At 36.6% G+C, this 27,182-nt stretch overlaps 2 protein-coding genes across 3 annotated transcripts in view; one reads left to right on the top strand and one right to left on the bottom strand.

Moving 5' to 3' along the window:
• Positions 1-27,182, top strand: part of LOC131069670 (uncharacterized) — a 124,661-nt gene that overhangs the window by 15,543 nt on the left and 81,936 nt on the right. The gene's annotated exons all lie outside the window — the stretch shown is intronic.
• On the bottom strand, positions 320-25,310 carry LOC131069671 (pentatricopeptide repeat-containing protein At2g13600). Of its 2 annotated transcripts, XM_058005178.2 has the most exons (3): positions 24,936-25,310; positions 22,708-24,769; positions 320-1,205 (listed from the first exon to the last, which is right to left on the bottom strand). In XM_058005178.2, exon 2 carries the CDS (start codon positions 24,715-24,717, stop codon positions 23,275-23,277), a length of 1,443 nt encoding a protein of 480 aa, XP_057861161.2. In that variant the 5' UTR covers positions 24,718-24,769; positions 24,936-25,310; the 3' UTR covers positions 320-1,205; positions 22,708-23,274. The 2 variants fall into 2 exon arrangements, with proteins under 2 accessions (XP_057861161.2, XP_057861160.2); XM_058005177.2 differs by having other exon boundaries at positions 22,708-25,310.

Below are 27,182 nucleotides of genomic sequence, written 5' to 3'. Positions count from 1 at the left end.
TGCTTTCTCTTTCCACATGGGGGCCTATATCATAGCTGTAGCTTTTTTATAGAAATTGATTATGATTTCTCCATTTAAGAAAGACCTTTTGTCTCTATTAAGTATTCTTTGGTATCTAAACTTTGCACATTTTTCTAATCCTTCTACTCTACAATTTTAATTTGATAATTCATATGCAACCTTGATTGAATTTCCTTTGCGTGTGGATAGCTCTTTTGAATACCGCCAACACTGCCGCGAATTGAAATATCTAAAAGTTAAGCATTAATCATCCGAATTTTGAGGTCAAAAGCTATATGAAGAACATATGTTAGGGACTCTTGGAATTAGCTTAGACAAATAAATCATTACACAGTAATTTCTCTTTTTGAAATAAGAAGATAGTTATTTACATCTGCAGATTTAGATAGGCATATACATATACCAATTTGGATCATCGTTTGAAAGAATATGCTATTTTCCCAAATCAGGTAGACTTTTGTGTAGCCTTATCCATAGGAACACCTCTTTTATCATCTCTTCTTTCTGATTGAAAAGGGCAACCAATAATTGATGTGCAACCCAACGCATTTGTATATTAAGTTCTCCTATAGAGAATTCACCTTTGTAGTCTGCTATTTTTGGAATGTAACTTAGGAGAAACCTTATTCCAAAGATCCATATAGATACCATTTTTCTCCTATCCAATGTTAAGGTTCTCCATAATTGGCCATGGTCCCTATGAATTTAGGAATTAGGGGTTTTAAAAGAAAAAACTCAAGCGCACAACCCAGAGTTATGAATGGTACAAAGATGATGAATATGCCATTAACTATTTGAGTCTATATATCATCCCATACATAATCTTACATTTTTTGTTTTTCGATTTCCATTATGGATTGCATAGTCTTTTAAGTCTCTAATTTTGGCCCTCCATTCTCTCACGTGTTATTTTGGCAATTTGTTTTACATATCAACTCATGATATTTCTAACCTCCTTGATTGATTGTTTCTTATTCTTATTATTCTCCTATTCATTCTTCCCTACAATTTTTTTAAGACAATTTTTTCTTGCTTCTTGTTCAACAACCTAGGGAGATGATGCACTTGATTTGCCAAGTCATTCTTTGAACTCCATTCCAATCTCATTCACCTGCTTCCAAGTCTCTTGAGCAATGCATCTCATTTCCTCTCTTCCCTGTGCAACATTTGTTTGCTCCATCGCCCTGTGAAAGAAATTTCACAAAATCAGAAATTCTAATTACATGAAATACTCTGCAATCATTTCCAAAAATGATTATACGACCAAACCTTTGAAAATTTGACTTGGACTTCACAACATTCTAGTCTAATAACTTTATGTAAGACAAAGAATACCCAAATGAAGATAGAAAACTATACATAATATTTTTTCAATCTAAAAGAACTCGAAAGAGAGAAAACCCATTGAAAATTCTATAGTGAAAATTCTTGAAAATTTTCTCCTAATATGGAAATCAATATAGCCAGAAGTCACTGTCCCCTTCTAAGAATTTTAGGTAAAAGCACGACTCACTAGTGGACAAAGAGATACTTTATAAAATGTATGCCCTTTCTGTCAAGCATTGCTATGGAATCTAAATGCTATAACTATAGATTTATAACACCAACATTGCCTGTTACATAACATAGAGGTCTTTTTGATAGCTGCACCTATGGCTACTGTGCGCCAATATTCCTACCTAGTACCATTCGAGCCAGACAATCATGCATCAATTAATAGACCCCACACTTTTGCCTTTTATAGTTTAAACAAGCTCATGTCGGAAATGATATACCTCATTCCTGTAAGACACCCTATCCTTCTAATACAACAGCTATAATGCTCCCCCTACAAAGAAACAAGTTCCTGAAGAAAAAATGGGTGCACCTCTAGTTAAATGAGTAAAGTTAAACTTCTCAGCTATGAATTTATAAAGCAAAAATCCCATTAAATTAAATTTGCAATGCAGATCAATCTTTAACTAATTCCAATAATGGCAATGTATTTTGTGAGGTACAAACCATAGCTTGACTTTCAACCTATAACCCTCAAAATATGTCATATAGAGAAAAGGTATGCTGAGTTCCACGCTCATAAATATTGGCTTCCATCAAAATTTAAAGGAGTCAGCCAGCAAGTGACGGAGTACCATGAGAAAAAAGAAAGCAAAACTTCTTGTTATGTGAACAACTAATGTGTTAGGAAAACAAATAAATATTGAGCAACTAACAAACAGAAGCAGTTATTCATAAGACAAATTTACTGTCAGAGATGCATATACACCAATTCCATACACAAATCTGCAAAGGCGTATTTCAACTTCAGAAATACAACAATCCTATCAAAGAGAGCTTGTAGAATCACATTGAATATAAAGTCTTGAAGTTTAAGGTTAACTGGGCAGTAAGTTGAAGATATAATGCAGACAGCAGGTGCAGGAGAATCTGAACGTCAAAGGCTATAAAATAACCATACTAAGCTGGAATCTGCAGTAAGTTCATAACAAAAAAACCCACTTGTTTTTTTTAAACAAATTTCATTGTTATTCTCTCAAAAAAATAAGATTGTGCGGTTGTTGTTACCAATTGATTTGCCTTTCAAGGCTACAAAGATATATATTATTCCACACAACAGTCATCATTAAACTTTCAATAAAAATGGATTTTCTCTTAAGGAAACAGTAGATTTTTTTAGATAAGTCTGTTGCTTTATAAAATTATATCCAACAACCTGAAATGTCAAACGGTGATTTGTCTCTCAATGGCATCTTGAGGAATGTCCAGAATTAGATTCTAACAATCCTTACTATGCTGAAATATTTTCATGACCAAATACCTCAGACCTGATTTGGGATACTAGATCAAAAAACTGACATCACAGCCGACGACAAACCAAATTGCAATCCACAATTTTACTGATGTCAATACTAGACTTTTCCATTGCTTGTGTATCACATTGAAACTTTCACTGCAGAGAAGCTTTTTCTGTTTTTGAAAAATGGATATCTTTCATTTCAATTTCTTCCAAGTTTATGTTAGACCAAGATTTGCTAGATTGGAGTATTCCTCTCTATGCATTCTCAGAGTACACATCTCCAAGAAACTTTTATACCTTTCCCCAGCCATAACTTGTTACATACTCTTTGGATGATGTGTGATACATTCTCAAGAAACACTTGATAAAAAACACTTCTGATGCAGGAGCATCCTGGTGTAGTGGCAATCTTGCATCACCAAAAAGTTGTTTAATTTTCTTTATTTGTGTGTATTAGGTGGAATAAGGTGTCATTGGTGGACTTTTGTGTTTGATAAGCCAAATATTTTAGAAAATATTTTGGCATTTGTTTGTAATAAATGCAAATGGTGTCCAGATTGCATTTAGGGAAGTTTAGTGTAAATTTGAGTGTATTTGATGCATTTGGACATAGGATTCTTTTGGCAGCCCCAATACACCTCAAATGGGCCCAGGATGTACATTTGGCATGTTTTTAGAGGCTACAGGTATGACAGGAATCTCCATGACCAAGGTGGGCGCCCACGACAAAGGTTGACCAGTTCTATTCTAGGTGCCAGCCATAGAAAGAAATGGACAAGTGGCAAATTCTTTATGAAATGGTAAGAGCATCTTCGTGCATGTTTAAGAAGCATCAAGTCATATAAGAGAGGGGGTTATGGTTTTTGGCGAAGCATTTCTAGGAAGCCAAATTCATTGAAATGAAATGTAATTTCATTTGGTTGATGCATAGAAAAGTGTAGAATTTCATTTGCATGGTTTAGTTTTTGAAGTTGGAATTTGGATAAGAGTTTGGTGAAGGTCTGTAGAAGCCATATGCTTCTGTAATTAATCATTGTAGTAGGTCTATATCAGACTTATATCAGATTGAGAAGGTGTATTGTGAAGCCAATAGGCTCACCTAGTTGTATTGCAAAACTACTTGAAATTTCAATAAGAAATTCTTAAGATTTGTTGCATCAATTTGCTATTAATTTTCATCTAATTTGCTGTCATATATCAGATTTGTATGTGTGTTTAGAGTGTTTGTTTGAGGCAGGTTTCAAGGGATTAAGATCCCTTTACATCAATGGTATCAGAGCTAGAAGATTTTGCGTGTGTGAACAAACCGCTGAAGGAGGCAGTTTGCACCAGGATTGTGAGTGTGGGTTGTAAGACAAATGTTTGCAAGAGGAGCTGTATGAGATTGGGGTAGAGGTGGAGTTAGAAGTGGAGGTGGAAATCCTCTTGATGCTATCCATAGTGGAGATTTTAGAGCCTTGAGAAGGCAAGTTGAAGCTTTACAAGAGGAAATTAGATTAGGTTTTGCTCAAAGGAGAGAACCTAAGTGTGAAGAGGATAAAGCTACAGAAAATGCTAATGGTACAAGTGGTGAAGAAGATGAAGCAACAGTAGTAGTTGTGAATGATCTTTTGTTGAAGGTGTTGTGAGGTATTCACACATCGCCCCATCGCAAATGGGGACCCCCACTCTTTTCTGCTTTCTAGGATAGTGTTAGAGTCCTTAGCTATTAACCTTGCATTAGAGGGGTATAGTTGTTTAAGAGGCCAGGAGTTAGGTGGATAGCCTTGTGTGAGGTGTGAAATGAGTGAGTTTGTTAGCCTCCAGTAACATCTAGATCACATGAGAGTCAAGTCTATCATGAGTTCAACCAAAGAGTGTGAAAGGCTGCTAGTTAGTGATACTTCAAGTGCTCGAAGTTGAGGGTGAAAATTTCAAGTGCTCCTCTTCAAGAGCGAAATTCACTTCGAACGCCCTTAGTTGAGAGCAAAGTTGTTCCATGAGCCTTATCTTGCAAGTTTGAATGGATAGAGTGAAGCAAGGTGAGCAAGTAAGCACTAAGTGTTGAATTTCAATCCGCTTCATGTGCACCCATCTTGGAGCGAACTTCATGTGAATAGCATTCGGAGCAAACTTCATATGTACCTCTTGTGGAGCGAGACTCTTTCTAGGACTTCATAGTGAGCATGGCATCACACATTAGAGTTGAGAGAGTCAAGGAAAGTGAGCAAAGGTAAGTCGGAGTTCCAATTTGAAATTCACTTCATGTGCTTAGCCTTAGGAGCAAACTTCATGACCATCACTTTTGGAGCGAATTTCCCCCAGGAGCTTTGTTTGAGTGTGAATTATAGTGTATGAATGAGGATAGTGAGTATGATTTTGATTTGACATCACCTCAATTACTCCTTTAGAGCAAATTTTACTTCATGTATTCATTAATAGGAGAGAATTTTTTTTATTTTAGGCCTCGATGAGGTAAGTTTGACATGTTTTTGTAGATTAAGACTTGAAAAACCTATGGATTGAGTTGATGAAACAATGAGGTCATAGAAGGAAAGTTAATTTTGGTTTGAAATTCACTTCATGTGCTTTCCTTGAAGAGCGAACTTCATGTGCTGAGGAAGGAGAGTGAACTTCATGTCCAAACCAAGGAGAGCGAATTTCATGTGCTAAGGATGGAGAGTGAATTTCATGTGCTAAGGATGGAGAGCGAATTTAATGTGCTGAGGAAGGAGAGCGAACTTCATGTCCAAACCAAGGAGAGCGAACTTCATGTCCAAACCAAGGAGAGCGAACTTCATGTGCTGAGGAAGGAGAGCAAACTTTATGTCCAAAACAAGGAGAGCAAACTTCATGTGCTGAGGAAGGAGAGCGAACTTCATGTCCAAACCAAGGAGAGTGAACTTCATGTGCTAAGGATGGAGAGCGAACTTCATATGCAAAGGTAATGGAGCGAATTTTACTTCATGTACTCCTAAATGAGAGCAAATTTCCTTCATTTGCTCAAGAAATGATGTGAGAGTATTTACATTGAGCCGATTTGATCTTTAGAAAGAGTGATTTTGAGTTGAAAGCAAACTTCATGTGCAAGCCAAGAGGAGCGGACTTCATGTGCAAGCCAAGGGGAGCGAACTTCATGTGCAAGACAAGGGGAGCGACCCTCATGTGCAAGCCAAGAGGAGCGAGCTTCATGTGGAAGGGTTTAGGAGCGAACTTCATGAAAACCTTCATGAGAGTGAAATCCTTTATATTTCAATGCACTTTCAAAGACTAATTAAACACATTTAGCATCAAAAACCAGTTCAAATTCAAAAGGGAAAATATTTTTAATAAGTGGTGAGTCGGCCTTCATTAGGGAGAAAATTCAATTTTATTTGCTCAAAGGAGACACCTATATAAAGATACTCCAAGCATTCATTTGAACATCATCTCAAAGCAATTCATTCCCCTTGCCAGTGAATCTGATCAGCAGGGCAGTGATTTCAATCAAGCATTGGCAACAAAATTCATCAAGAAGAGGGCGAATTAACTCAGCAAGGAAGCATATTGAGCGAATTTCATTATAAAGATAGTAAATTTAGTCATCAAAAGGAGTGATCTCCCCTAGATACACCTATCAGACCTGCAACACATGAAAAATCAGAGATTATATTAAGGAATGTAAAAGCTATATGTCATGAGTATTTGATACCTTCTTTTGTTTATTTTGCAGGAATAACTAATGAAAAGGATGGAGAAGCGGACTGGAAGCAGCATCAAGAGAATTTTAAAGGCATGGAAGAAGACTCAAAATGCTAGGACTTCAAACATTTTAACAGCTGCAACATGAAGCAAGCACAACAACAAATGGAGTAGGATACCTTCTAAGTTCTCATTATATCATGATGAAGAGATCAAAGGAGTGTGAAGGGTGAAGTCATACAATCGCCCTAAGGCAAGCAGACGAGGATGGAGGAATGACTCAACTACATCAATGCTTCCCATCACCACTACTTTGAGTAAACTTGAAATGATGAGTATCAAGAGATATCTCTCAACATCCCTTCATGATGATGAATCATGTCTACAAGAGAGGTGGCATCCCAGTCACTACCTCCACCAATTAAAGAAGTTCCACATCAACACATCTAGATGCAATGAACTTGACTCCTCCATGATGGCACAAATTTCGATGCACCTACCCCCGTTATCCATTGGTCGAATATTCCAAAGAGGACATGTGTCCAAATATTGCAATTATTTCATTGGCCAGAATTGAGTTTGTTGTAACAAACCCTAATTAGGGTTTTCATTGTAAAATCTTGGCCATTGATCTCAAATTGATCTGAGCCATTGAATTGTATTGAGAGCATCATAAAAGGCTCAAGCTCTTCATTTGTAAAGGTTAATAGTAGTAGGAGAAGAATAGAATTGAAAATAGAATAGAATTTTGAATAGATTAGGAGGAGAAGAAATTGTTGTTAAAGACTTGTAGATGAGATACTCTTTTCATTGAAGTTATGGTGAAATGTATTATTTCAACAGGTCTCATGGTTTCTACTTCTCATTTGCTTTCATGTTGATTAGGTTGAATGGAAGAATTTGTTGAATGCATTTGTGTGGAATTCGTTTAGTCCATACCACTAGCCTCTTGCTGATTGTAAGTGTGCCTTGCATGGTCAACTGGAATGATATGAACTTAACTTCAAGTTGTTATATGTCTATTGTTTATGCATAACTTGGATCGTAATCAATGTTTGATGATAATGATTTGAACATCTTTGAATCATCCCCTAAAATTTTGCACTAATCTTGTGTCAAATTGTTCAAGTTGATGGTGAGACCTTGCCCAGTAGGATGACCTTGCCCAGTAGGATTCCATCTAATCATTCACCCATTTTCTTGCATTCTTAGGATTAGAATAGCTTTCCTCAACCCTTCATCTTTTGCCCTTTTTTCAACTCAAGCTAGTTTAGGATAAACAACATCACAAGATTGAAACATCAAATGATCAAGTTCTAGCGATTCAAGCATTCAACAATTTAACGTAAGTCCCCTCATGATTCCAGCATAATCACATCAAACCATTGAGCTTATCCACACCTCGTGACCCGACATACAAGAACCTTGGAGTTGTCTCAAGTGATCCTTAAGTGAATCTTTAGCATTTGAGTAACTTTGTTCAAGAGAGGATAAGATACTTTTGGGTATTTTATTTTGTGTTCACATGTACATGAAAAACACATCAACAGAAGGCATTGTCAAGAATAGGAAAGAGACCAAAAATTGATGTTCCTACATTTAGTGGGAATTTGAATCCTAAAGAGCTAGTTGATTGGATCAATGACATGGAAGAATATTTTGAATTTGAAGAGGTTGAAGACCCTAATAGAGTGAGATTTACAAAAACTAGATTGAAGGGACATGCTTGTATTTGGTGAAAACAGGTTCAATTGGAAAGGAGAGGTAAGGAGAAAATTGCTAAGTAGGATAGAATGATCAAGAAGATGAAAAGCCAATTCATCCCAGTGGATTATGAATTAGATTTGTTCAAGAAAATGCAAGGTTTAAAACAAGGAACCAAAACAATGGAGTATACAGAGGAGTTTCATAGGATCTTGATTAGAACAGGACATGTTGAAGCTACTAAGGAGAAGGTTGCAAGATAAATCAATGGTTTGCGACCAAGCATACATGAAGAGATGGCATTGGTGAGAGTTTACACAATGGACAATGCATATTAAATTGCCTTAAAATTTGAGGAAAGAATGAACAAAATATATGAAAGTAAGCAAAAAGGAAGAGGATGTGGTGGAAGGACTGGAGGAAGATCTTAATTGATGATGGCAATCAAAAAAATCAGAAAAATGAAGACCAAGGCGGCAGCAAAAATCAGAGATATAATGATTCATATGGTCCTAAAGATCAAAACTGAAGAGGTAGAGGAAATTCAAGTAGAGGGTTTGGAAGAGGAACCTGTTTTAAGCATGGGGAAGAGGGTCACAAAGCATATGACTGCCCTCATGAGGAAGAAAGACCAAGAAGGAGATCAGAAAATCAGAACAAAGCAGCAAACATCAATGAAAAAGATGCACACTCATCACATTCAAATGAGGTAGAAGAAGATGAAGTCCTGATGACAAGAAGAGCACTGATAAATGACGGCAATAGACCAACTCAAAAGAAGAGATGATTCAAGACAAGATGCAAATGTGAAGGGAAAGTTTGTAATGTCATCATAGATTGTGGAAGCACATATGACCTTATATCAAAAGAAATGGTGAGAAAGTTGAAATTAGAGAAGAGGAGACACCTGAATCCATATAGGATTGTATGGGTACAAGATGATCAAAAACTTTTGATCAACAAATTTTGCTTGGCAAAATTTAAGATAGGAGGTTATTTTGATGAAATCTTATGTTATATTATTCCTATGGATGCATGTCATATTTTGTTAGGAAGGCCTTGGCACCATGAAAGGAAAACAATACATAATGGTTATGCTAATACATACACATTGACTAAGGATGAAGTAAGACATAAATTAAAGCCTTTGAAAGAGGATTTGATTCAAGTCTGTGGTAATGCAAGAGTTTGTTTAGTTGATGCAAGGAATTTCTGAGAAGTTATGAATCATTAGAAAGTTTGTTTTTCTTTGATTCCTAAGACTAACTATGAAAATGTGGAAGATGTTCATATGGAGATTGCAGATTTGTTGCAAGAGTTCAATGATATTGTTTTAGATAATGTGCTAAAAGGACACCCACCAATGAGAAAGATAAGCCATCAAATTGATTTGATAGCAAGAGCAAGTTTGCCAAACAAGGAAGCCCATAGAATGTCTCCTACAAAGAATGAAGAGCTCAATAGACAAGTTGTAGATTTGTTGGAGAAAGGATTAATCAAAGATTTTGAGTCCTTGTGCAGTACTATCACCAAAGAAGAAAGGAGAATGTGTACAGATTCAAGAGCTATAAATAAGATTACAATCAAATACAGATTTCCATTGCCTAGAATGGATGATATCATGGATTGCTTGAGTGGAGCTAAGTACTTCACCAAAATTGATTTAAGAGTGGAGATTGTTATCACAAAAGCTTTCACCCTTGCTGAGCTATCAACTCAGCAACCTTGTGAAACATGGAAACAACCCCGAAGTGTGGGATCTTGCGCAAGGGGGTTGAATCTCCGGAGAAGGCCGGCTTCCTTCTCGATCCAAGGTGCAGGTGTTGAACCAACTCAACACTTTAAAACTAACTCCTAAGCCTACCCTAACAACTTGCAGAGGAAAAGAGGAGAGAAATTGCTTGAAACAAGGGAGGTGATGCACCAAGAAGAGATAGTTCCTCTCCCTACCTAAATGACACAAGTAATTAACTAAAACACCCTGAAGATGCACAACTTTTAGTTATATGAGTAACCCCAATGCATAGATGAAGGTTAGAATCCACTTAATGCCAAGAGGGGAGAAGGATTCCCACAAGTCACACTCAGAAAACCAATTAACACAACATATATGAAGAGAAAGAGCCACAACATGCACCTATGATGAAGGTAAGAAAGCATACACAACATACATAGGTTGAATGAAGGCAAGAATAGTGTTCTTCAATTAATCATAAGGCCAAACGCCAATCTTACAGTTGTAGAAATGCAAAGATTACAAGTCTTCAAGAGAAGAGGAGAGCATAAGAAAGCTCTAGGCAGCAGGGAGAGAACCCTTTACAATGAGGCTTAAAAGCCATTATATAGGAAAATGGGTTACAATGGTGATCATGACCCCTGCATGTCAGTCTGGAAGTGCAAGGAAGTGCATGCACTTGACTTGTACATGCAAGCAACCTAGCCATACCTCCAAAGGCAATTCTGAGGAAGATAGATTGACTGACCTTCCAAAGTCAAACATGACATAAGTCACCCAGCATGGCCCCGTACCTCCCTTGATGGAAATCCTGCCAAAAACATTAAATGCACCCCTGTGGCTCCACAAAAAAGTGCATAAGTCACCAAAACTGTCGGAGCATTTAAAGCCTTGAGTGTCGATCATGCCATCCGGAAGTGTTGCAAGCCAGAAGCAAGTTTAGAAGACTTCGGGGACCGGGGTCACCGTAGCTGAAGAACTTCGGGGACCAGGGTCACCGTAGTTGGAGAACTTCGGGGACCGAGGTCACCATAGTTGGGGAACTTCGGAGACCGGAGTCACCGTGGTTGGAGAACTTCGGAGACCAGATTCACCATAGTTGGACAAGGAACTTGGGAACCTGGGGATTCTGGAGTTTCGAGATTGAGGGACAAGGAACTTGGGAACCTGGGGGTTTCGAAGTTCCGGGGTTGAGGGACAAGGAACTTGGGAACCTGGGGGTTCCGGAGTTCCGGGGTAGAAGGACAAGGAACTTGGGAACCTAGGGGTTCCGGAGTTCTGGGGTTGAGGGACAAGGAACTTGGGAACCTGGGGGTTCCAGAGTTCCAGGGTTGAGGGACAAGGAACTTGGGAACCTGGGGGTTCCGGAGTTCCGGGGTAACTTCAGAGACCGGAGTCACCGTAGTTGGGAAGACTTAGGAACTTGCTTCTGACAAGACAACACTCACACTTCATAATTCCATTGCTTTTCTCCTTGATCAACTGATGGACCAAGGGTGTCATAAAATGACAACAGTTACCATCAAATTTGAATCCGAGAAGGAGATGAATGGAAGACAGTTTTCAAGACTAAGGAAGGTTTGTATGAGTGGTTGGTCATGTCATTCAGGCTAACCAATGCACCTCGTACATTTATGAGATTGATGAATGAGGTATTCAAAGAGTTTTTGGGCAGATTTGTAATTGTTTATCTTGATATTTTGATCTTTAGTAAAACACTAGAAGAACATCTAATGCATGTTAGACTTGTTTTTGAGAATCTCAAAGATGGAAAGTTGTTGGTTAACCTCAAAAAGTGCAGCTTTGTGAAGAGGGAATTGTTACATTTGGGCTTTGTTGTATTAGTAGATGGAATCAAGATGGACCCAAAAAACATGAAAGCTATCTTAGAATGGCCAGCACCTAGAAGTGTAACAAAGATGAGATCATTTCATCGATTAGCTAGTTTTTATAGAAAATTCATTAAAGGTCTCAATAGTATATGTGCACCACTAACTAAGACTATGGGAGGAGATATGGAGTTCAAGTGGACTACAAGGGCAATGGAGAGTTTTGATTTGTTGAAGGCCAAAGTGACAAAACAACTTGTGTTAGTACTCCCAAATTTCAGCAAGGTATTTCTTGTTGGTTGTGATGCAAGTGGTAATGCTATTGGAGTTGTTTTACGCCAAGAAGGTAAACTCCTTGCTTATTTTAGTGAAATGTTAAATAATGCTAAGAAAAAGTATTCAGTTTATGATCAAGAGTTTTATGCTATTGTTCAAGCACTTAAGAAATGGAGACACTATTTCTTGCCTAAGGAGTTTGTAGAAAGAAAAAGTGACCACTTCTCAAGGGGATAACCAAGCCTCTTAACTCAACTTTTGATAGCCATGATGAGTGCTCCATAGGCCTTCCAAACCATTTTACCAAGTACTCAAAATACTACTTGTTTCTTGTACTCTTACCCTGCTATCCAAAACTGCCTTTATTGCTTTCTTCTTTGAAGTAGATTCTAGAATGCTTAACTGTGCTTCTGTCATTTTTCCATTCTTAAGTGTTTGAACAATAGCATAAAAATCTTGATCATAAACTAAATACTTTTTATTAGCATCATTTAACTTCTCACTAAAGTAAACCATGGGTTTACCTTCTTGGCTTAAAATATCCCCGCTAGCATTACCACATGCATCACAATCAACTTGAAATTCCTTGTTAAAATCTAGGAGTGCTAACATAGGTTATTATGTCACTTTGTCTTTGAACAAATCAAAACTCTTTGTTGCCCTTGTAGTCCATTCGAACTCCCTATCTCCTCTCATAGTCTCAATTAGTGGTGTACATATACTACTAAAACTTTTAATGAACTTTATATAAAAACTTGCTAATCCATGAAATAATCTCACATCTGTTACACTTCTAGGTGTTGGCCATTCTAAGATAGCGTTCACCTTCTCTAGGTCCATCTTGATGCCACCTAATACAACAAACCCCAAATATATCAATTCCTCTTCACAAAGCTGCACTTCTTGAGGTTAATCAACAACTTTTCACCTCTAAGCTTCTAAAATACAAGCCTAACATGCAACAAATGTTCTTCTAGTGTCTTATTAAAGATCAAAATATTATCAAGATAAACAATTACAATTCTGCCAAAAAACTCTTCCAATACCTCATTCATCAATCTCATAAATGTACTAGGCACATTGATTAGCCCAAATGGCATGACCAGCCACTCCTACCAACCTTCCTTAGTCTTGAAAGCTACCTTCCATTCATCTCCTCCTCTGATTTGAATTTGATGGTAACCACAATTCAAATCAATTTTGGTGAAGTACTTAGCTCCACTCAAGAAACCCAAGATATCATCCATTCTGGGCAATGAAAATTTGTATTTGATGGTAATCTTGTTTATAGTTCTTGAATCTATGCACATTCTCCATTCTCCATTCTTCATTCTTCTTTGGTTATAACACTATAGGTATTGCACAAGGACTCAAACTCTCTTATCAAACATTTCTCCAACAACTTTGCAACTTGTCTATTGAGCTCTTTGCTCTCTGTCAGAGACATTCTATGGGCTACCTTGTTCGATAAACCTGCACCTGGTATCAAATCAATTTGATGGCTTATCTTTCTCACTAGTGGGAGTCCTTCTGGCACATTATCTGAAACAATATCCATAAACTCTTGCAACAAATCTGCAATCTCCATAGGGACATCCTCCACATTTTCACAATCAGTCTTAAGAATCAACACAAAACAAGCTTTCCCATGCTTCATACCTTCTAAGAACTTCCTTGCATCAACTAAACAACCTCTTACATTACCACAAACTTGAGCCAAATCCTCTTTCAAGACTTTAATTTACATCTTACTCCCTTAGTTAATGTGTATGTATTAGCATAACCATTGTGCATTGTTTTCCTATCATATTGCCAAGGCCTTCATAACAAAATATGACAATACATCCATAGGAATAATATCACATAAGATTTCAACAAATAACTTCCTATCTTAAATTTTATCAAGCATTGTTCACTGATCAAAACTTTTCGATCATCTTGTACTCATGTTATCCTATATGGATTCGGGTGCCTCCTCTTCTCTAACTTCAAGATTTTCACCATTTCTTCAAATACAAGGTTGTTCCTACTTTCATTATCTATGATGAGTTTGCAAATCTTCCCTTCACACTTGCATCTTGTCTTGAAAAATCTCTTCCTTTGCGCTCATCCATTGTCTTAATTCAATAATACTCTTCTTGTCATCAGGGCTTCACCTCCTTTCGCCTCTTTAGAATGTGATGAGTGTGCGTCTTCATTGATGTTTGCTGCTCTATTCTAATTTTTTTATCTCCTTTCTCTTTCCTCCTCGTGAGAGCAGTCATATGCTTTGTGACCCTCTTCTCCACACTTAAAATAGGTTACTTTGAAAGTTCCTCTTCCAAAAATCTACCTAATCTTCCTTTAACTCTTAGATTTTGACCTCTAAGACCATATAAATCATCATATCTCTGATTTTTGTTCTTGCCTTGATCTTCATTTTTCTGATTGCTATCATCATTCTTGTAAGATCTTCCTCAAATCCTTCCACTAGGACCTCTTCCTCTTTGCTTACTTTCATAACTTTTGTTCATTCTTTCCTCAACTTTTAAGGCAAATTGATATGCATCTTTCATTGTGTAAACTCTCACCAAAGCCATCTCTTCTTGTATGCTCTGTTAATGCATTAGTAGCTTCTGCAAGATAAGATTTTCCTAACTCGTTAATCTCCTCCATTCTGTTTTGGTTTACTCATCTATGCTATTAGATTATCTGATTTATGCTTTTTGAACTTATCGATGTTTATCAGACTATAACTTTGATCTTGATTATGATATTGATATTGGATAAAGATGGATTAGATCGACGACCTACTTAACATAGTTAAGCGTCGATCTAAATGCTATTAGTTATTGGGCTTGTTTGCTTTGACACCGATTCATTATCGGGTGTGTTTATATCGATCTGTTATTGTTTGCTTTGACACCAATTCATTATCGGGTGTGTTTATATCGATCTGTTACTGTTTGCTTTGACACCGATTCATTATCGGGTGTGTTTATATCGATCTGTTATCATTTGCAAATAGCACCGATTAAGTTATCATAAACACCGAGTGAATCAGTAGACAGTCACGACCAAGTGACATCTTGGTCAGACATGTCTAAAAGACATGTCCGATCAAGGTGCCACTTGATCGTGATTGCCTTACTATATATATATCATTCAAAAGAAAAGGAATGACATTGAAATTGATACATGTTCATCCTTCATACCTACAGAAAAGAAAGACGATAATATTATAGTCATAATAATAATACCAAAATCTTAAATATACCATCTAGAATATAACTTGTTCATTAAATTGGAAATTGCAATAACTTTTACATGGTATCAGAGCCATGTTGATCGAACTTGAGGCTATTCAATTTTGTGAATAATTTAAGAACAAGGTTATATACTACATCACATTTCTCCAATGGCCAGCGCTATCAGATTCGAAGACAGACTCGGAGGTGGCGATGATTTTTCAGCCTAGAAGTTTAGAATCCAGATGATCTTAAAAGAGAACAAAGTAGATTCATTTGTTCAAACTAAAAATGACCAACCTGAAAATGAACCTGACAAACTGCATGGATTGAGGGAAATGAAAAAGCCATAAAAATAATAGTTGATGGGGTGAGAAACAACAAAATGCCCATCATAAGAAAACATCAGACAGCCTATAAAATGTTCAAAGCACTTGAAAGCACATTTGAGATATCAAATGCAAGTCGAACTCTGGCATTAAAAAGAGAAATAAATCATATCAGCATGAACAAGGGGGAGACAATCAATGCCTACTTTATGCGGATATCAATTCTAAGAGACGAACTAGCAACTCTGGATTACGAGATCCAAAGCAAAGAGTTAACACTCATTGCTCTAGATGGGTTGCCTAGTGGATGGAGTACATTCGTCCAAGGCATCAGTGCAAGGTCCAAGTATCCTAAGTTTGAAAGATTAAGGGACAACTGTCTCCAAGAAGAATCAAGATTGAACAAGATGGGAATAAAACAAAAGAACATAGACAAAGACCTTCAAGTTCTAAATACTAACACAAATAAGACAACCAAGAAGAAGCAATTTAGGAAGAGGAAGGGTCATCAAGGCAAGAACACTTCAAAGAGAGACCTATCACATATTCAATGCTATAGGTGCGATAAGTTTGGACACTTTGTTGCAAAATGTCCAGAGAGAGCCAAACAAGCCACATTTGCCAGAGCAAGAAAATCTAAAAGAGAAAATGACTCCCAGAACTATGTCCTCTACTCAGCACTTACAAGCCATGCATCAAATAAATATAACTCCTGGGTGATCGACAGTGGCTCATCCAAACACATTACAGGATTTAGAGAAGTGCTAGACTCCATGACAGAGGATAATGATGAGGAAGTAACCATCGGAGATGATTCCTCACATCCAGTGAGAGGAATTGGTTCCTGCACCATCAAACTGAAGACAGGCATATCATTGCAACTCAAAGGAGTAATATATGTCATCGGCATCAAGAGAAATCTAATCTCCATATCAGCCCTAGACGATAACGGATACAGAGTAACCTTCATGGAGAACAAGGTGTTGGCTTGGCCAAGAAATTCTTCCATCAAGAAAGCTAAAGTCATTGGTCAAAGACAAGGCTATTTGTATGAGTTGTGCACAGAGCCCAACCTAGCCCTAATTCATGAAGCAACAAATGCAAATGAGGTATGGCATAGAAGACTAGGCCACCTGAATTATAGAGCTTTATCATCTATGGGAAACCTTGTCACGGGTTTACCTAAGTTGCAGCAATATCATTCAAAGGCATGCAAGGGATGTGCCCTAGGTAAAAATATCAAGGGTGCCTTCCATAATAGTACTAGGAAGACAAGCAAAGTTTTAGAGTTAGTTCATTCTGATGTATGTGGACCAATGTCCGTTCCCTCTCTAGGAGGATGTTTGTATTATGTAATATTTGTTGATGACTACTCTAGGAAAACTTGGATCTACTTTCTGAAGTGTAAAGAATCAGAAGAGATCCTTAGTAGGTTTAAAGAGTTTAAATCACTGACGGAGAACCACTCAGGAAATAAAATTAAAATCCTAAGGACTGATAATGGGGGGGAATACACATCAGAATTATTTAGAGATTTTAGTAAAAACTCAGGGATTAAGAGGGAGCTAACAATACTTTATAATCCTCAACAAAATGGGGTAGCTGAGAGGAAAAATAGGACAATTGTAGAAGCTACCAAAGCCATGATTCTTGATCAGAATCTAAATATCAATCTTTGGGCAAAAGCAACTAACACTGCTGTGTATATACAAAACAGATGTCCTCACTCACATCTTGAATATAAAACTCCTGAAGAAGTATTTACCAAACTAAAGCCAGATATCAGCCACCTTAGGATATTTGGGTGTCCTGTCTATATACATGTACCTAAAGAGAAAAGACTAAAACTAGAACCTTCTGGAAAAAGAGGAATACTTGTAGGATATAGTGAAACATCCAAGGCCTCTAGAATATATATACATGGTCAGAGAAATATTGAACTTAGTAGGGATGTAATCTTTGAAGAAGATTTAGCTTTCAAAAGAGCCCTAAGTACAATAGAGCCTGAAAACTATATCCCCACTCCTAACATAGAAGAAGATCCTACTCCTGAGCTTCAGAGGGAGAATCTTGAGGAAACTATAGGTGAAACTCCAATCCTACCTAGAGAAAACCTCAAGAAAAGACCTCTATGTGCCACCAAGACTGTAGCAGAAGCTCAGAAGTTTGCTGCTCCTTCAGGAACCTTCAGGGAAAGCAAAAGACCTAATAAATTCACTAGCTATGTTGCTCTTATGAATGATCTCTCTAAAGCTGAACCAAACAATGTATCAGATGCACTTAAACAGCAAGTATGGAAGGATGCCATGTCTGAAGAGTATCAGTCCATTATGAAGAATGATATTTGGGAGATCGTTCCTAGGCCTACTAAGAAATTAGTTGTTTCATCAAAATGGCTGTTTAAAATCAAACATGCTGCAGATGGCAGTATTGAAAAACACAAGGCCAGATTTGTAGCTAGAGGGTTCTCTCAAAGGGAAGGAATAGACTATGAAGAAACCTTTGCACCTATGGCCAAATATACCTCAGTAAGAACAGTACTAGCCATTGCAGCAACAAAGGGGTGGAAAGTGAACCAGATGGATGTTAAAACAGCATTTCTTAATGGTGAGATCTCAGAAGAAGTCTACCTAGAACAACCTGAAGGATTTGAAATTCAGGGTGTAGAGTCTCATGTGTGCAGACTCAAGAAAGCTCTCTATGGGCTTAAACAGGCTCCCAGGGCCTGGTATGAAAGAATTGACACCTATCTCTCTAAACTAGGCTTCTCTAAAAATGATGCAGATCCGAATCTCTACTACAAACAAAATAAAGGTGATATGTTAATATTGATTCTATATGTTGATGACTTACTAATCGCAGGAGAAGATCACCTCATAAATCAAAGTAAGAAAGATTTATCTAAAGAATTTGATATGAAGGACTTGGGACTCCTTCATTACTTCCTAGGTTTGGAAATATGGCAAAATTCTGAAAATATTATACTAAACCAGGGAAAGTATACCTTGAACATTTTGAAGAGATTTGGAATGCATAACTGCAGACCTATGACCTCTCCCATGGAAACAAATTTACATAAACTTAAGGAAGCATCAGCAGAGTCACAATCCACTGCCCCTACTCTCTACAGATAGATGATTGGGTCTCTCATGTATCTGGTGAATACAAGGCCAGATATCTGTTATGCAGTCAATGCCTTAAGTCAGTTTATGTGTGAGCCTAAGGAAATCCACTTGATTGCAGTGAAACATATTATGAGATACTTACAAGGTACTCTAAACCTTGGTCTCAAATATGAGAAAGTCGATCTAGACCTACACGGATTTACAGACTCAGATTGGGCTGGGAGTGTGACTGACAGGAAAAGCACTTCAGGGTGTTGCTTCAGTCTAGGATCAGCTATGATTTCTTGGATAGGCAGAAAACAGTCTTCTGTAGCACAGAGTTCCACCGAGGCCGAGTACATTGCAGCTTCCATGGCTGCTTGAGAGGCAGTATGGCTTAGGAAGTTGCTTGTGGGACTATTTAGTGAAACCATGAAACCCACTGTCATTCACTGTGACAACCAGAGCTGCATAAAGCTTTCTATAAATCCAATATGTCATGACAGATCTAAGCATATTGAGATTCCATACCATTATGTACAAGACACGGTAGACAAAAATGTGATCAAATTGGAATATGTTAGTACAGGAGATCAGATTGCAGATATTTTGACCAAACCACTTTCCAGAGTGAAGGTTGATCACTTCAGAAAAGGTTTAGGTATGATAGAAAGGTAATCTGCTTTGTAAATAAGATGTTTAATGTGTAAACTTCTTTTGTCATGTTGAGACATTCTGGGTTTCACCCCCTATGTTCATATCTAAGAGGTGGCGATCTCTCAGATTATGAACACTTGTATGTAGACATCATAAGGTGACGATCTTATGATTCTATAAACCAGTTATCATGTTGGATCTCTGGTACGTCATGGATGTGCCATGATGGTGTTGTGATAAAACATTTGTATAAAATGTTTGTGCACATATCACAGCCTGGATAAGATGAGAATCTAACCATCCTCATATGTCTATCCTTAGTATTGCGTGTTTAGGCAATACTGATATCACGTGTTTAGGTGATATCTTGTCATAAAGAAAATGATGAATCTTTTATATCACATGGTTAGGTGATACTCTATGTCACATGCTTAGAGTGATGTTTTATATTTGTATATTATGTCCTGATGATACTTCATATTATATGTATAGATGATATATATTCTTGGAGACTGGCATTATGGAAAAAGAAATGTGATGCAGGTTACTTTATCTATCTTCCAAAGCTAAGAGGGAGTGTTAATGCATTAGTAGCTTCTGCAAGATAAGATTTTCCTAACTCGTTAATCTCCTCTATTCTATTTTGTTTACTCATCTATGCTATTAGATTATTTGATTTATGCTTTCAGAACTTATCGATGTTTATCAGAATGTAACTTTGATCTTGATTATGATATTGATATTGGATAAAGATGGATTAGATCGATGACCTGCTTAACATAGTTAAGCGTCAATCTAAATGCTATTAGTTATCGGGCTTGTTTGCTTTGACACCGATTCATTATCGAGTGTGTTTATATCGATCTGTTATTGTTTGCTTTGACACTGATTCATTATCGGGTGTGTTTATATCGATTTGTTACTGTTTGCTTTGACACCAATTCATTATCGCGTGTGTTTATATCGATCTGTTATCATTTGCAAATGGCACCGATTAAGTTATCATAAACACCGAGTGAATTGGTAGACAGTCACGACCAAGTGACATCTTGGTCGGACATGTCTAAAAGACATGTCCGATCAAGGTGCCACTTGATCGTGATTGCCTTACTATATATATATCATTCAAAAGAAAAGGAATGACATTGAAATCAATACATGTTCATCCTTCATACCTGCAGAAAAGAAAGACGATAATATTATTGTCATAATAATAATAATACCAAAATCTTAAATATACCATCTAGAATATAACTTGTTCATTAAATTGGAAATTGCAATAACTTTTACATGCTCGGCCGCAAACCATTGACGTATCTTGCAACCTTCTCCTTAGTAGCTTCAACATTCCTTTTCTAATCAAAATCCTATGAAACTCCTCTATATACTCTTTTACTATTTTAGTTCCTTGTTTTAAACCTTGCTTTTTCTTGAGAAAATTTATTTTATAATCCATTGGGATGAACTGTCTTTTCATCTTCTCCACCACTCTATCCCACTTGGTAATTTTATCCTTGCCTCTCCTTCCTCTTTCCAATTGAACCTATCTCCACCAAATTGAAGTATGTCCCTTCAATCTAGTTTTTGCAAATCTCACTCTATCAGGGTCTTCAACCTCTTCAAATTCAAAATATTCTTCCACGTAATTGATCCAATCCACTAGCTCTTCAGGATTCAAATTCCCACTAAATATAGGAACATCAATTTTTGGCCTTTTTCCTAATCTTGACATTGCCTTCAACAAAGGATCATTCACAATTGCTACTGCCACTTCACCTTCTTCACCACTTTTATCATTAGCATTTCTTCTTAGGTTCTCTCCTTTGAGCAAAACCTCTTCTAATTTTCTCTTGTAAAGCTTCAACTTGCCTTCTCAAGGCTCTGAAATTGCCACCATGGACGACATCAAGATGACTTCCAGCTCCTCTTCTAATTCTACCTCTACCCCAACCTCATGGGGCTCCTCTTGCATGCATTTTTCTTACAACCCACAATTACAATCCTGGTGTAAACTGCCTCCTTCAACGGTCTGTTCACACACTCAATCTTCTAGCTCTGATATCACTGATGTAAAGAGATGTTGATCCCTTCAAACCTGCCTCAAAAAAACACTCTAAACACAAATACAAATCTGATATATGTCAGCGAAATAGATGGAAATGAACAGAAAATTGAAGCAACAAAACTTAAGAATTTCTTATTGAAACTTCAAGAAATTTTGCAATACAACTAGGTGAGCCTGTTGGCTTCACAATACGCCTTCCCGATTTGATGTCTGATATAGACCTGCAAGAATGGTGAACTACAGTAGCATATGGCTTCTAGAAGCCTTCACCAAACTCTCCTCCAAATTCCAACTTCGAAAACTAAACTATGCAAATGAAATTCTACACTTTTCTATGCGCCAACCAATTATGAAATTACATTTCATTTCAATGAATTTGGCCTCCCAGAAATGCTACACCAAAAAGCATACCCCCCTCTCTTCCATGCCTTAAAGCTCCTCAAACATGCATGAAGATGCTCTTACTATTTCACAAAGAATTTGCCATTTGTCCATTCCTTTCTATGGCTTGCACCTACAATAGAACTAGTCAACCTTCCTCTTGAGCCCCCACCTTGGTCATGGAGAATCCTGTCATATTTGTTGCCTCTAAAAACATGCCAAATGTGCATCTTGTGCCCATTTGAGGTGTATGTGGGCTACCAAAAGAATCCTATAGCCAAATGCATCAAATTCACTCAAATTTTCACTAAACTTCCCTAAATGCAATTTGGACACCATTTACATTTATTACAAACAAATGCCAAAATATTTTCTAAAATATTTGGCTTATTAAATACAAAAATCCACCTGTGACACCTTATTCCACTTAAGACACAAATAAAGAAAATTAAACAACTTTTTGGTGATGCAAGATTGCCACGGCACCATGATGCTCTTGCATCAACTTCTAACCCTTCAATATACATGAAATAAACTAGGTTTTAAAACTTGTCCAGATAAAGCTCTCAAACAAGAGATAAGATACTGAAGTTTCATAAAAAATGACTGTGAGTGAGCAAAAAACATAAATGGAAAACAGTGTTAGTATACTATTGAAGAATGTATCCACATCTCTAATATTTTTTTAAAATAATAAAAAGAAACCCTAAAAAGTGTCTTCAAATGACTAATAGGAGCGGTGTTCTTACATTTACAAAGTCCTATTAACCTATCAGGAAAAGGAGAACTAAAATGGTAAAAACCTTATCAGGAAAACGATATCTTAAAAGTTAAAAGGATTAATCTCTTTACTTTGCCATGCTTTCAAACTCTCCTCCAGAAAACTAAAAAGTAGAGACTGAAGTCTGAGACAATCCTTATTTACCTCTGATGGTTTTTGTAGGCCTGGAAAATTGCTGGTACACCTTTTGCTTCTCCTGTCTGGGCTTTCTTCAATAACCAGTAGTCTCAACGAACACAAATCCGATCATCAAACAATAGCCTCCAATTTGCCTCTTTCAATTATCAAAACTTGCTACAAAATTTGATGTCTGCTAATTCAAATTACAAACTTGATTTTTTGTTTATAGAACTAATTTGTTTCCTGCTGACATTAGCAGTAAAGCACGTTCTTAAAATGATGTTCATGAAACCAATTTGTATCTCGAGAAATTCTTCCTTAACAATCTGGAAATGAGCTTGGTTGCAATATGGCAGTCATAATAAATGTAAGATTAATTGTTGTTCAGAATGAAGTTGAAGTGCATTCTTCCTTAACAATCTGGAAATGAGCTAGGTCGCAATATGGCAGTCACCAAAAATGTAAGATTATTTGTTATTTTGATTGGAGTTGAAGAACTTTTGTTAATAAGTCCATAATGCCAGCTTTTCACTGTGGTTGCAAAGCATGTCTCTCTTATACTCCCAGACATTGTGCATAACAATGTTTGTCTTAGGCATATACTCCACTCGCTTCATCTGCCCAGTCCAGCTCTCCTCCAAGAAATGCATGAACACTGTTCCTGATCTCAATCCAACTGCTACCTGGGATCTTTTTCAGACCCCTTTCTTTTAGCAACGTTCTAATTTTAGCTACACCGTGCCATTGTCCAGCTGCAGCATAAATATTTGAAAGTAACACATAGTTTCCTGCATTTTTAGGGTCTATCTCAAAAAGCTGTCTTGAAACATGCTCCGCCAGTTCAACATTGTGGTGAATTCTGCAGCCACCAAGCAAGGCTCCCAAAACATTATTATCAGGCTGTAATGGCATTTTTTTCATAAGGTCTTGTGCCTCATCAAAATGCCCGGCTCGGCCCAAAAGATCAACCATGCAAGCATAGTGTTCCATCCTTGGTGGAACACAATAATCTTGATTCATGCTATCAAAATACTGCCTACCCTTGTCCAGCAATCCTGCATGTCTACAAGCAGATAAAACTGCTGTAAATGTGACATGATCTGGTTTCATGCCTGTCTGTTGCATTTGTGAAAATAAATTGAGAGCATCCTCTACTTGGCCATGCATTCCATACCCCAAAATCATAACAGTCCACGACACAACACTTCTTTGAGACATTCTCTCAAACAATTGCCCGGCAACCTCTACACTCCCACACTTAATATACATATCTATAAGGCAATTACCCACAGAAACATCTGACTCAAATCCACTTCTAATTATGTAGGCATGCATCCACTTTCCCTGCTGCAGAGCTGCCAAATGAGCACATGCTGGCAGCACACTCACAATCGTAACTAAGTTCGGTGTTACATTTTCCAACTGCATCTGATGAAAAAGCCTCAAGGCCTTGTCCGTGTCACCATTTTGAGCACATCCTACAATCATAGCATTCCACAAAATGACATCTCTCTCGGACATTTTGTCAAACAATTGCTGTGCATCTTCAAAACTTCTGCATTTAGCATACATATCTAGAAGGGAAGTTCCCACAGAAACATTCCCACTAAAATTATTTTTAATTATACAACCATGCACCACCTTGCCTTGTTGCAGAGCTGCCAAATGGGCACACGCTGGAAGGACATTCATCAGCGTGACTGAATCAAGGATAACGCCTGCTATTCTCATCTCATTAAAAAGCCTGATAGCTTCACTAGCAAGTCCATTCTGCCAGTAACCTGAAATCATTGCAGTCCATGAGACCACATTTCTATGAGACATTTTGTCAAATACATGCTGTGCTTCATCCATACATCCACATTTAGCATACATGTCTACAAGAGCGGAACCCACAAAAACATCCAACTCAATTCCATTTCTATCAATCCAATAATGAATCTCCTTTCCCCCTTGTATATCCAATAGCCCAGCACATGCCTTTAGTGCAAATGTATAGGTAAAATTATCTGGGTATACCCCTGAATTCCGCATTTTATAAAAAAGTACAAGAGCTTGTTCAGATTCCCCATTGCTGGCATAACCTCTGATCATGGCATTCCACAAAAAAACATTGCGTTTCTTTATATTATCAAATACAAGGCGGGCATTATAACAAACACCGAACATGGCATACATGTTTACTAGTTTGGTTGCTAAGAAGGTGTCTTGATAATATCCAGAAATGAGTATTTGGGCGTGGAGTTTCTTACCTTGTGAGAGAGTCTTTGTGTCCTGTAGACGCAGCGCATGTGTATCAGAGTCAAGAGGAATGCACTTTTGGGTTAAATCGTGCAGAACCTCCGTGGAAGTGTTGATGTCTTTAGAGACGGTGATAATATGTTTGTTGAATGGTGAATAGCATTTTGGCATGAGAATTTGGTATACTGTTAATCTGCGAAAGTGGATTATAGAGCTGATCATGCTATCGCTGGTCTATGCTGCCTAAAATGAGTTTACAAATTCTCAATGCCTGGTAGCTGGAAAAATCATACTGTACAGATGTTAAGTTTGCGCAGGTAATAATGGTTGAAGACTACCTCAGGAAGAAGCCACAAATGATTTTCCTTCTTATATGACACATAAAATAAGTAACATAACTATATTTTTAAAAAACTTATGTAAAATACTTCTAAGATATCCATATTGAAAATATTTCATTTTTCAATTTAAATTCTTAAGCTATATTGTTCTTTGTCAGCCATCTCAATTGTTGCTAAAGATATAATATTGTTAAAATAAATTCATGTTGCTATTAAAAATTAGTTTTGTTAAAGAGTATCAAGTTCTGCGGAAGTTAAACAAATTGCTACCAAAAATAATGTATTTTATTGCTACTAAAATTATTTGATATATTATTTTATCCTTCATAATTCAATAATTCATTTAGATGTCATTTATAAAAAAAAATCATACACCAAAACCAACATTTATGTTAAACTTGCTTTATTTTATTTTTGTTTATAATGAGTAATTTTCACATTTATAATGATTTTGCATGAATAGATTTAACTAACATTCACAACAAACAACTACACAATAAAATATCTAATGATTAAGATATTCCGTTAAATTATCTATTAATGTTCTAAACAATTTACAAAGGCAAAAAATTATCAATTCCAATCTAATTTAGTGAGTAGCAAACACATATTTCGAAGCTACCTAGATAGCTCTATAATACTCCCAAATGAATTTAAATTTTGTTAACTTCTTCACTTGATTGTTAATCCTATTTAGTGATTGGCATCTATCCCATAGGCACATATTGGCCTAACAATATTGCAACTGCCACACTACTCTTTTAGCCATTCAAAATGAAGTGGAAATCACTTCCCAAAACATATTTGCCTTCACACAAGGTTGCTATACTCACACCAAATTAAGTGTTTTACTAAAATAGACTTAATATCTTTTTGCATCCCCAAAAAACACCATATCACGAAAATGAATGCCTAAGCCCATGTAGCAACCCCACATTCACGTCCTCGGTACATACTTACTCGGCCAACCTAGATATGGTAATATGCCTAACAATAGGCTTTAGATCATATACCTCATACTATCAATGAAATCACCCAATCATAAGTGTCCAAAATCACCCATAATTGTGATCATTCATAACAAAATATAGCCAAGGCATCACCAAAGATGCATGGCAACTACTTTAACTCAAAATTATTTGGAATATCCTTTGGACTTGAGGATGATTATAGCCATTTATATGATTGTATAGTACCTATATTTAGTTACTTCATTTTGTTGAGTAGTATAACATGCAATCGTATGCCTTTGCATATCACTTTTTTGAAAAAAATAATTTAAAAATTTTCTGAAGTGATTTTTTCTTCATTATGTGTATGCAATGTCTTCAAGGGACAATACATTCTTTTTTACATTAGCTTTAGATTGTAAAACTGTCCTAATTTTTTTTAATTTTCGAAGTCAATAAAATATACCCAAATTCTACTATTGTCATCAACAAAATAAGAAAATACTCATTCTTGTTGAGTGAAAGGTTTTGCATTAGACCATAGACATTAACGTGTATTAGTTCAAGTGACACTTTTTCTCTCCAAGTTTTTTCTATTGGAATAAAATTTTGATATTTGTTACCAATAATACAACTTCACAATCTTTGATCATCTTATTTGATAGATTTTAATCCTTTCACCTAATGTGGTTTTAACCCTCAAAAGTTTAAGTTTTTGTATCTTATGTGCCACAACCAAGATTCAACATTAAGGATAACATTTAGAACTTTTCTTCATATGCAAGTCTAAAGGGAACATTATGTTTTGTGGCATACTAATTTTTGCTACAATCTAATTGATATCATTTTATTAAAATTAATTGATTTCAAAAATTAAAAAATATCAACTATTAATAAGTTATCCTATGGTTAGCAAATTATGAGCTAATCTAGAGACATATAAAATATAGAAAATAAAATTTGTCTC

Source organism: Cryptomeria japonica, chromosome 11, assembly GCF_030272615.1.
Source record: "Cryptomeria japonica chromosome 11, Sugi_1.0, whole genome shotgun sequence".
Lineage (NCBI taxonomy): Eukaryota > Viridiplantae > Streptophyta > Pinopsida > Cupressales > Cupressaceae > Cryptomeria > Cryptomeria japonica.
The sequence above is the reverse complement of the archived record's forward strand: the minus strand, read 5'-3'. Positions and strand labels throughout refer to the sequence as shown.